Here is a 12,095-nt window from a genome sequence, read left to right as displayed (position 1 = left end):
CCGCCCCCCGCGCCGGCCCCGCCCGCGGCTCGCCCCGCCCGAGCTGCTCACCAACCCGGCCCCGGCGTCGGCCCGGCCGCCAGCCCTCCCGCTGCGGCTCGTCCGCCCCCCGCTCCCCCACCCCAGGCTCCCAGCCTCCGCGGGCCGGGGCGCGCCGCGGGACCGGGAGGCGGGCCATGGCGTCCTGCGTGGGGAGCCGGACCCTGAGTAAAGATGATGTGAACTACAAGATGCATTTCCGGATGATCAACGAGCAGCAAGTGGAGGACATCACCATCGACTTCTTCTACCGGCCGCACACCATCACTCTGCTCAGCTTCACCATCGTCAGCCTCATGTACTTCGCCTTCACCAGGTGCGGGGCGGCCCTGGCGCGCCCGAGGGCGAAGGGGAAGGGGCTGGCTGGGGACGCGGCGGGGCGGGGGGTGGGGAGAGCCATGGCCGGGAGAGGAAGCGGGCTCGTTCTCTCCCAGCGCGGGCTCGCCCGCCGACGCCTCTGTCCCCGAGCACACCCAGCTTCGCTCCCCTACCGCTCCTCGGGGACCGGCTCTTGTCCCTTCCCTGCGACCCACGTCCATCCTCCACCCACCCTCACGCCTGTCCCCATACCGCCTCTCCCCATGCAGCGCCTCGGGCCACCCCGGGAACACGCGTGGCTCCGCTGGCGCGATCGCCCTCCCTCCCCCCTCCCCGGCTCCCAGCATCGTTCCCCTCTCCACGCATCACGACACCGGCCCCCTCCTCTCCGGCCTCCGTCCCCGCCTAGCACACCGCATGAATCATCTGGTATGCACCACTTGCAGCACACATGTCCCCGCTGCAAACACCCCACTCTACGGGCGTCTTTCACGTGCCATGCCCAGGCCCAGGACGTAATCCAGACCCCTTCCCCGCCGAGCTCCTCCAGGGTTCAGCACTACCTGCCCACAAAAATGTACTCCACTGTGCGTTGTACGGCAGTCGTCTCGCATAACCCTTCCCGCAGCCCCAGACATGACCGCTTGTACCACAACACAAACTGCCAGCCATGCGCACACACATCACAGCCAACATTCCAGTACTGCCACACAGACCCCCCAGCCCATCACACAACACAAGGTGCCCGCTCTGTTCTCTTATCCCGGCATACATGCTGAAATGAGACATTGTCAGGCCACTGTAGCAATGCCTGGTGCGTTGTAGATGCTATGGAAAGGGTTAAATAAAACACGCACACCACACACACTATAGCACAACTCTCTTACTGCCTGAAAACATACATGCACACTCACTCACAGCACTTCTTATGTTCACTTGTGCCTAGGAGCTACCCCGTCCAACTCTTGTTGGCCCACAGCTTATAGCTACCTCACTGAGTATTAGGTCCCTCAGCCCCAAGCCAAGGAACTGATTCATGCCTAAAGGACAGGTATACCCTGGGTCCTACTTATAAGGGTTTATATTTTCTGAATGAATCTCTTTAACGAAAAAAATGTGTGTTTATACCAACCATGCTTAAGCACTAACCTAGAGATGTGGAGTTTTGGAGCCAGACTACTGGTTGCAAGACTATTTGTGTGACCTTGGTTAAGTGGTTTAGCCTTTCTCTGAGCCTCAGGATTCTTCTCTGTAGAATGGGGATAAAATAGGTCCTTACCTAATATGGAGTTATAAGGATTAAATGAACATGTGTGAATGTATTTAACAGAGTACCTGGCACATGATGCATAATTAATGTCAGTGCAGTTCAGTTCAGTCGTGTCTGACTCTGTGACCCTATGGACTGCAGCACTCCAGGCCTCCCTGTCTGTTACCAACTCCCGGAATTTACTCAGACTCCTGCCTATTGAGTCAGTGATGCCATCCAACCATCTCATCCTCTGTCATCCCCTTCTCTTCCTGCCTTCAATCATTCCCAGCATCAGGGTCTTTTCCAGTGAGTCAGTTCTTTGCATCAGGTGGCCAAAATATTGGAGTTTCAGCTTCAGCATCAGTCCTTCCAATGAATATTCAGGACTGATCTCCTTTAGGATGGACTGGTTGGATCTCTTTGCAGTCCAAGGGACTCTCAAGAGTCTTCTCCAACACCACAGTTCAAAAGCATCAGTTCTTCGGTGCTCAGCTTCCTTTATAGTTCAACTCTCACATCCATACATGACTACTGGAAACACCAAAGCTTTGACTAGACGGACCTTTCTTCTCTCCTAATATATTTATCCAACAATCAGTGGTTCTCATCCCTCACAGAAACTGTACAGGAGTATATTTGGTGACCTCAGCATTGGGGGAACTTCTGATATGTAGCAGGTGGGGGTTAAGGATCCTAAATGTGTAAACGCCAGGGATAGCGTTTAAGATAAAGAATTGTCCCTGACTCACAGGCGCACGTGTGCAGCTACACACTTGTATACATGCAAGTGCCAATGGTATCTCCCTTGAGAATCAATGCAACTTTTTCAGATTTTCATAAAACTGATAATGTCCTCCTACAATACACTTGTTCCTTTCCTCCACAATCCATTTAACTCTTGGTTCTTATTTTGTAAGTGTTTATCTATTTGTGTGAATCTATCTAAAGGCATAAAGCATATGGAACAATTAATGATTGAGGCAAACAGCTACTTTTATGGTAAAATATTCTGCTAATTCTCTGTGGAGTAAGGACAGATATTTTCAGAGTATCCAACCAAGAATAAGCTTTGGAGAGAAGTCTTGTCCCTAATTATGGTTATCTTCAAATACTTATCATGTCATTTGACTTTACCACCTAGTATCTGTGTCTGTGTGGCCACTTAATATTGCTTAGCCCCTGATTGCTTATCAGTACATAAAGTGAAATATTTAGTAATACCTGATAGGATTTCATTTTAAGTGTTCAATTCATCTTTTTAGATAACCTGTATTTAGCTTGTGCATGGTAAGTTGCTTCTGTCCTGTCTGGCTTTGGTGACTCTATGGACTGTAGCCCGCCAGTCTTCTCTGTCCATGGGATTCTCCAGGCAAGAATACTGGAGTGGATTGCTACTGCCTGCTCCAGGGGATCTTCTCGACTCAGGGACTGAACCCATGACTCAGGTCTCCTGCTTTGTAGGCGGGTTCTTGACTCAATGCATAATGAATAGTAATTGCTCAGTAAACGTTAACTATTATTATTACATCATTTCATTGTGTGCTGCTGCCTCCTAAATTAGATTTTTCATTTGAGTGAGGGTGTGGTGTGCTCTATAATTAAGAAAAAGAATAAAAACTTTGGAAAAATGGACAATGCTTTGCCTGGAGAACATATATTCCTGTTTTATATTAACTTCAGTTTTACTTTGTCTCATGTGGGTTGGCAAGGATAGAGTTAGTACAGGAGTTTCTTTGGAAATTAGAAAAGTAATTGTGCTATTTTACTTTAAATAATAAGAAGCAAGAATGAGCAGTGTGTTTCAACCTTTTACCTTATTATTCTAGGCCCTTTCAGAACAGATTTCTCTTCCTCTTTTCTAATATGGAAAGTCACATTCTTCTGGAAGTTCCCTTTTACAGCATGTCCTGCCAAAGCATTCAATAAATTACAGCAGTGAAAGTATAAGAAATGAGTGTGAATTTTAACAGCTTGTCAAAAGTAATAGAAAAGGCATAATCTGAACTGTAGGCTATGGTCTTTTCCAAAATTGATTATGATTTTACTTCTCCCCCTCATTTCACAGAGACAGAAATCATACATTAAAGAACTACTTCAGAACAAGTTTCATGTTATATAAAATCATAAGCACCATTAGTACAATTAGTACTTACTGTCTTACTCATTTTTTGTAGTGATTTGTGACCCTTTAAACTGAGATATTACTGTGATCGCTCTGTCTTCTTCCATAAAGATTGAAAGTAATGACTTCTTAAATGAAGATTAATCATTTTGTACTCTTTTGCAGTAAGAACCTTATTTTATAACAGGGTTTGAGTTGGTGACTGTTCAGTGCAGTTCTTTCAGTAAAACTTTAAAAATATGTCTTAAAGTTTGTTTTTCAAAAACCAGTAGTTGAAGAGAGCCAGGGGTAGAATACTTTCCCGGTGTCAGATTACCAGTATGCATGAAACACTACCTGGGTCATGACACGTGGTGCAGAGACACAGCAAGAATTTAGGATTGCAAGGATTAGGTGCCTTACACAGGAGTCCAAGACAAGTTTGTATTCGTCCAGTGGTGCTTTTGTTAAATGGCAGCTAGGCCAACTCACTGTTGAATCATAGCGTTTCAGTCTCCAGCCCCTATCAGTGTCAACACAGTAAAGCCAGATGCTATCGAATCCTGCCGCCTAAGATTGGAAAAAGCGCACTTTGCCACATTTTAGGGTAACCAGTTTTAGAAGTCAAATGCCTCTGCATATGTCTTATAAAAGTGTATTCAGCCAACGTGGGGAGAGGAGAACCTTTGTCTGAAGCTCTGAGCTCGCCTTTCATAGGTTGGTAAACTTGGACATGTTGAATAGCCTTAGTTTCAGACACTCGGGCTTTAGATTTGAAAATGCCAAAATCTACTAGATCCCATTGGTAACAGGTCACTGTCTCCTCAAGAGGCTCCTGGCAGTAAAATAGTGAAACAGTCTCTCCAGTGACACTTGTCCAGCAAAAGTCATCACTTGCCCAGAAGAGATTGCCTTCCTGCAGCTTCCTGTTCAGAAGGGGTCATCCACTCACCTGGGCTAATTTTTCTCCTTAATGTGGGACTGAGGAGGCGGATGTGGGCAGGCACATGGTCAGACTTTTGACTGATTGATTTCTACTTGTTCGTGATAGTGGTTTTCGCTCATTTCCCTTAGCGGCTCCGAAGCTCCACCTTTTCTTGATCTTACTGTGCAGGCATAGTTCCACCTTCTGTGTCTCTTCCCTCCTGGAGACCTGCCAGCCTTCCCTGTTTTTCCCCTTTAGACCATATCAATTCCCATTAGAAACTGTCTCCTGATACTGCTGATTCAGTTGTCTGGAGCCTATTTCCTTTAGGTACAGCGTGTTCTTTCTTCCCCACTAACAGAAGGCCTTGGGTGTCCTTGTTCCCGGATACCAGCAACATTAAATGACTGTCCACGGCAGCTGTGTGCTGGGCGACAGCAGCCCTGGAGGTAGAGGGGTGCCTGTGTTAGGCCCTCTCGAAAGAAGTCCAGTTAACCCTCTTAACATTTCTCTTCCTCACTTCCTATGTAAATCATGGCTTTTTTAATTGGATTAAAATAAGCACCTCTTTATATCCTTTCTTGTCCTTATTTCTGGTGTTTTATGTTCTTAATTGGAGAAGGAAATGGCACCCCACTCCAGTATTCTTGCCTAGAGAATCCCGTAGACAGAGGAGCCTGGTGGGCTGCTGTCCATAGGGTCACACAGTCGGACACAGCTGAAGCGACTTAGCATGCATGCATGCGTGCATGTCCTTAATAAGATTATTCATTTCTCGAAAGGGAAAATGTGTCATATTTCTTTGGGGTCTTTGTGTATACCCCAAAGATATACATATATATATATATATATATATTTCATGTCATATTTCTTTGGGGTAATGTATATAACGGGGTAAAGTATATAATGTATATTTCTTTGGGGTAAATAAGCACTGGGTGACACACAGAACTATTTGGTTTAGCTGATGCTGACCTTGGAGAGTTGCTTGCCTAGTACTGCGGCCTAGTGTCTAGCACGTTATATATCGTTCTATTACCAATGACAATGCAGTTTGTCTTGTGATAGAATCCCTCTCGCCCCAGATTTCTGTAGGGATGTTCACAAGCTTTTTAGGGTCAACAAATTTGAAAGCCCAGGACTCGTTCAGGCAGCAAGGACTGCTTCCTGAGCCCTCGGTTGTACTCAGTGTACTTCAGCAGTCCGTGTTCCACCCAGCCCAGGTCTCCGGCATCCTGGAGTTCATCTAGTTTATCTTCACCAGGTCCAGCTGGGCCTCAGTAGCATTCCGAGTTGTCCTCCTCTGCCCGTGCCCAGGCTTTAGCTCACAAACCCCAGCTCTTTGGCATAAGACACGCCCAGGCTTTGACCGCCCTTCCCTTCAGACCATCCTCCACCCTGCTTTCCTCACAACCTTTTGAAGTCAGGATCTTGATCCAGTCCATCTGTGTACAGTCGTTCCCTAGATCTCTGTCACCTGTCGGGAGTGCCTGCTGGCCCCTGAGGGCCTTTGTTATAGAACCTTATACCTGCCTCCACTGTACAAGGTACACGCTGCCGGCCCGGGCAGCCCCACACCTGGTGCCAGGCTGGTACCTCCCTCTGACTTGAGAGCGCCTTCTGCCTACCCACGAGCCCATGGCATCCCTGGCAACCGTCCTGATGGTCCCCTCCCAGACCCCTTTCTTGGTGGTTCCTGGAAGCTCAGAGGAAGAAGTGTTTATGTACAGTTAAGTCTCCTACATATGAACAGGTTCCTCCAAGGGTGCATTCATAAGTCCAGTTTGTTCGGAAGTCCAGAATTCGCCAAGATACACAATTGGAGGGCAGGCTGCAGTTTCACTCAGGCCTGATGTTGATGGAATGCACATTTCACACCTCTGGACGTTCAAAACTTGAAGGTTCGTAGGTATGGGACTTACTATATACTTCGAAATGTCTTTTATTAGTATTTCTCTCTCCTATTGTAATATTTGTTTTTATATCAATTTATTGAGGGCAGATATCTTAGTCATCGCAGAATACACACCCAGTAAAATGCTAAATGAGTCAAATATGAAAAATCATTTATACAGTATGAACTTTCAAAAAATATCACTCTTCTCTGTCAGTTGCTATTTCAGCTCTAATTCTTGAAAAGAATCTAACATTTTATGAAATGAAATGAATGTGGTCTTCAAAGCTAATATCAAAGTTAGTTAACATTAGTCCACTTTGTAACTTGAGACTGAGTTTTCCATTGGGAGAGAGGCTCCTTAACGGTGTGTAGCCTCCTGAACATGACCCTATCTTTGTGTCTCAGTTTCAGAGATTCCTATTAAAGAGATGGAAAGGCGAAGATGACAGGGGGAGAGGGGACAACCAACTCTGCGTTTAAGAGTCAAGGTTAAGGATTCCTTACCTTCTTGGCCCCAGGGAGACAGCCGTGGTTAAAGATAGTCTAGAGTGGAAGGTTTGCTTGTTGTCCCTGGTCTTTTTGCTCACTGCCTGCAACCTGTTCAAGTTTAAAAATCCTAGGCCAAAGCTTTTTGTGTTCAAACCTTTGTTAAAAAAATATTAGGGCTTTCCTTTCACTTGTCCTGCTTTTCGGGTTCTGTCTTGGGTAGTTGTTGTTTAATCACTAAGTCGTGCCCGACTCTTTAGCGACCCCATGGACCGTAGCCCGCCAGGCTCCTCTGTCCATGGGATTGCCCAGGCAAGAATGCTGGAGTGGGTTTCCATTTCCTCCTCCAGGGGATCTTCCCGACCCAGGGATCGAATCCATGTGTCCTGCATTGCAGACAGATTTTTACCGCTGAGTTGCTGGGGGTGTTTCAGCCCCTGGCTGGTCAGCGCCAAGGCAGGAGAATCACCTGCAGGGGGCCTCTGGGCCTGGGCCGTGGTTCCTCCTCACGCTTCTTGGGTCACGCATCTGCTCTGCCCTGGCCTCTTCCCGTCTCTGGCACCCACCATGTTGAGAAGGCCTGCTCTGTGCCAGGCCTTGTGCTGGGTGCTGGAGCTGCTGCAGGTGAATGAGAAGGGATCTTAAATGACAATTTTCCTGTAATCTGTCCATTTGGTGTTTTAGCTGTGTATGGTCAGGGCTACCCCAGCGTGCTGCTGGAACACCTCCTAAATTTAGCAGAGCAAGGGGAAAAGAACTTTGGCCTCCCTGAGCTCATCTGTATCATATGGGTCAGTGTAGCAATCTTGACCTCCAGCCAGCATTCCAGAAGCCCTGGCACCTACTTCATTTTGCCTCTGTTTGTTATAACTGTGGGCAAGATAAAGCAAGAGCTTTATTTTCCTCATCCTCCAAGTAATGATAATACTACCCCGGAGAACTGTGGAGCAATTCAACCAAATGGCAGCTGGGAAAGGCCTTTGGAAAGTTCAGCAGCTCCAAGACCGAGGTGCCTGTTGTTAGGAGCCTCAGAGGACCTAGCAAAGAGGTCAGGGCGCTGCTACTGCCTCACAGTTCTAAGTCTGAAGTCCTCTTATTTTTTGTTGCCGTAAAGCAAGAATCCTGAGACCAGGGAAAGTCAAGATGGGGCTCTGGCAGCCCTGACTGCAGATTACAAGCCTCCCTGGGAAGTGGGAACCATATTGCCCCTGGCAAAGCCGGAGGAGATGGTACCGACTCCACAAACTGGTCAATCTTGTGTGAACGATCGGGGGTTTTTTTTTGGGTTTAGGGGGTTTTGTTGGGTTAATCAGAGGCTGTTCCAGCAAATTAAAAACTTCTCTCAGGCCAAAGTTATACTAAGATAATTATTTAATTTTTGTGTCTTACTGTGCTTTTCATCATGATTCTCTCAAAGAGTCAGGACTATGTCTGTTCATCTTTGTCCACAACGATAGGTGTTGGCTAGCTGAGGGAATGAGTGGGTAGAAATTACAAATTACTAACTGACAGGCCGTCTGTGCCAGGCAGTGCTCTAAGTCCCTCACATTTTATCCTCACAGCAACCCAGTGAGGTGGAACTGTTACTCTCCTGTGATAAACCAGGGCACAGAGAGGCTGCATAATTTGCCTGAGGTCACACAGGCTGATAGTGTGAATTCAGAATTCAGGCCCAGGCAGTCTGGCCACAAACCTGTCCTCCTTGTCACTGCACCAAACAGCCTCCTAAAGGGGAAAACACTTAGCCTTTGGGGTCAGTAAAATGTAGATTGTGATCATTTCCCCCTTCAAGGGTGTTAGGAAGATTAAGAGAACTAATGCAGAGCAGCTGTAGCCAGCCTTCTGAGAGGCACAGACCTAGTGGATGTCAGGAGATAAATGCTTCTCGTCCTCTGATGGAAGGTTTCTGGAATCCATAGTGTGGTCTTTGTAGCCTTTGCCGCCAAGTTGCTTTTCATGATTAACTATGGAAAATGTCCATATTCTTTGGCGTGTGGTTAAGTCTCTGGATGATGGGGAGCTGAGGGTCTCACAGAGTGGCCCCGGTCAGCTAGTGGGGAGGCCGGTGGGCGGGGGGCAGCCTCCTCAGTCACCCATTCCGTTCTTTCTACGCGCCCACCTTTTGTAGGTACTGTGCGGGTGCCCTCTCTGCTCTCAGGAAACTCAGAAGGCCTAGTGGGAACCCCTGGTCTGATCTGACTCAGATTTCTTCTTTCGCTCACTGGCCTACCCTTCGGTCTTTGATCACAGGAGTGTGATCTTCCTGTACTGCATGTTTTCACTTTTACCAAAGAGCTTGCTGTCCGTCTTTGATACTTTTTTTTTTTCTAATTAGGCAAATATAAAATGGCCAACTTTTCAGACTTACTGCTATTTTATTCAGATTTAATCGGCCTTTTTTTTTTTTTCTTTCCTTTTTTTAACTCCCAAAACTAGGCCATTCTTTGATCCCATCTTTCTAGTAAGATTGCTCAGAATTTACAAAATTGCAGCTTCATTGTTTATCGCCGATCTCAAGTTCTTAACAAATTTAATGTTGATGTATAATCCACTTTTTGGAAAGTAATATATCTACATTGCTTAAAATCCAAGATATTCCACTGGGTGTATGGTGAGAAGTCTCCCCCAACTCTTCATTTACTCTCTTTGGATAAAACAGAGTGATCATTTCTTGGGTGGATTTCCAGACACCCTGTGGAGCTCAGAGCACAAGTTACAAGTTACGTATACCTATGCATGCTCTTCTTCTTGCACAAAAAGTTGCTTACTATACTCCCGTTCTGCAAATTGCTTTGTTTACTTCATGATCTCTTAAATTACTCTGTACTAGTTAATTAAAAGCATCTTCATTGTTTTGATGGCTGCCTACTTTGCTGACAAAGGTCCATTTAGTCAGAGCTATGGTTTTTCCAGTAGTCATGTATGGATGTGAGAGTTGGACTATAAAGAAAGCTGAGCACCAAAGAATTGATGCTTTTGAACTGTGGTATTGGAGAAGACTCTTGAGAGTTCCTTGGACTGCAAGGAGATCCAACCAGTCCATCCTAAAGCAGATCAGCCCTGAATATTCATTGGAAGGACTAATACTGAAGCTCCAATACTTTGGCTACCGGATACGAAGAGCAGACTCATTGGAAAAGACCCTGATTCTGGGAAAGATTGAAGGCAGGAGAATGGGATGACAGAGGGTGAGATGGTTGGATGGCATCACCAACTCTATGGACATGAGTTTGAGCAAGCTCCGGGAGTTGGTGATGGACAGGGAAGCCTGATGTGCTGCAGTCCACAGGGTCGCAAAGAGTCAGACACGACTGAGCGACTGAACAGCAACAAGTACTTGCTTGTGAGCCAGAGCCGTAATTTTTTAACGTCTCTTTTAGTTGTTTCCTTGTTTTGCTAAAACATACAATGCTATGGTGAGCGGCCTTGTACATATGTCATTTTTGCATAGATGAGGGTATTATCTGTGAGATACATTCTTGTACATGGAGTTGCTGAGTCACAGAATATATGCATTTATAAATTAATGTGTTGTCAAATGCCCCCCCATAAAGGTAGTGTGTGAGAATACCTGTTTATCAATTTCTTTCCTTTTTCCATAAGGTAAGGAAGAGTCATGTTAGTTGCTCAGTCGTGTTCGACTCTTTGCGTCCCCGTGGACTGAAAGCCCACCAGGCTCCTCTGTCCATGGGATTCTCCAGGCAAGAATACTGGAATGGGTTGCGCTTCCCTTCTCCAGGGGATCTCCCTGACTCAGGGATTGACCCTGGGTCTCCTGCACTGCAGGCAGGTTCTTTACCATCTGAGCCATCAGGGATAAAGTAGATAAAAGTGGTCTCTCTGTATTGCTCCAGTGTGTCCATATAGTACCATGAACACAATTGAGCATCTTTTTTTTTACTTGCCTGAGAGCTGCTGGATTTTTCTGCCCAGTGAAGTGTCTCTTCACATCCTTTGTCCACTTTTCTATTTGTTTTTCTCTGTCCATTTGTTGTTCTTTCTGTTAATTGATTTGATGGGGAGAGCTTTGTAATTAGGCGAGTCAACCCTTTGCCTTCGTATGAGTTGCAAATATTTTTTCCAAGTTTACCCATCACTTTTCCTTGGACTTTGTTACTGATTTCTTTGTCATGCAAATTTGTCAGCTTTCTCCGTTTTGACCTCGAGGGTTTGTATCATGCTTTAGAAAGGCCTTCCCCACTCTGAGGTTGTGGTGTCTTTGTGGGGGGGTGTATAGGTGTTTTTTTTTTTAGTTCTCCCATCATTTTTTTTTTCTAGAATTTTGTTTCGTTTTTAGTTTTAGTTGTTTGAATCATCTAGAATGTATTTTGGTATAAGGCATGAGTTATGAGGCTCTATCTTCTTTTCCTCGGCCACAGGTACTCATTTTAGCCTTGCTTTTATTTTGTGACTTACCGATTGCATGCCCAGTCCACCTCTCGTATGCCATCCCTGTGCATCTCCGATGAGTCAGGTGGGATTCAGGGTCACAGGTAAGTTTTCTTAAGGCAGTTTGGCAAAGGGGAAAGATCACTATCTTCAGAGTCTAGCAGGCCTGGTTTGAAGCTGGCTCTGCAACTTGTCAGCTCCACAGTCTTGAGAAAGTTACTAAACCTGTGTGACCTCTGTTACCTCATCTGTAAGATGTGGTTGATAACGGCCCACTTTGCAGATGGGTTGTGACAATTAGAGATAATGTTTAGAAACTGCCTGACACGCAGTAGATCCTTGACAGACAGGACCTGTTACCCTGACTGTCATCATTAGCAGTATCAGTAGTGTGCCTTGGTCTGAATGAGGACCTTGTGTCCCTACCCTTGCTGAGTGTAGCCATTCTTCAGTAAAAGCTAATGTTCCTGGGAGTTGGGTACGGGGCTTCCCTACATAAGCCAAAGGGCATGGCAAGTGCCCTAGGATGATCAGCCTGGCATTTAAAAGTTGTGTTTATAACCTCTGGGCAAATGTGTAATTGTTAGGATGACCATTAAAATAAGATTGCACTTTGCCAGGAGAAGAAGTCTATCCGACTGTAAAGAATGGTTTTGTAATCAGGTTTCTGAATTTAACCACCAAGTGT

At 46.0% G+C, this 12,095-nt stretch overlaps 1 protein-coding gene across 1 annotated transcript in view; it reads left to right on the top strand.

Moving 5' to 3' along the window:
* The first annotated feature begins 54 nt into the window (after positions 1–54).
* PTDSS1 (phosphatidylserine synthase 1) overlaps positions 55–12,095 on the top strand; it is a 67,510-nt gene continuing 55,469 nt past the window's right edge. The window contains exon 1 of the mRNA XM_019973905.2: positions 55–355. Coding sequence (XP_019829464.1) covers positions 177–355 — 179 coding nt within the window. The 5' untranslated portion in view covers positions 55–176. The remainder of the gene's footprint in view (positions 356–12,095) is intronic.

Source organism: Bos indicus, chromosome 14 (assembly GCF_029378745.1).
Source record: "Bos indicus isolate NIAB-ARS_2022 breed Sahiwal x Tharparkar chromosome 14, NIAB-ARS_B.indTharparkar_mat_pri_1.0, whole genome shotgun sequence".
NCBI lineage: Eukaryota > Metazoa > Chordata > Mammalia > Artiodactyla > Bovidae > Bos > Bos indicus.
Note: the sequence above shows the minus strand (reverse complement) of the source record. Positions and strands in the feature narration are given on the sequence as shown.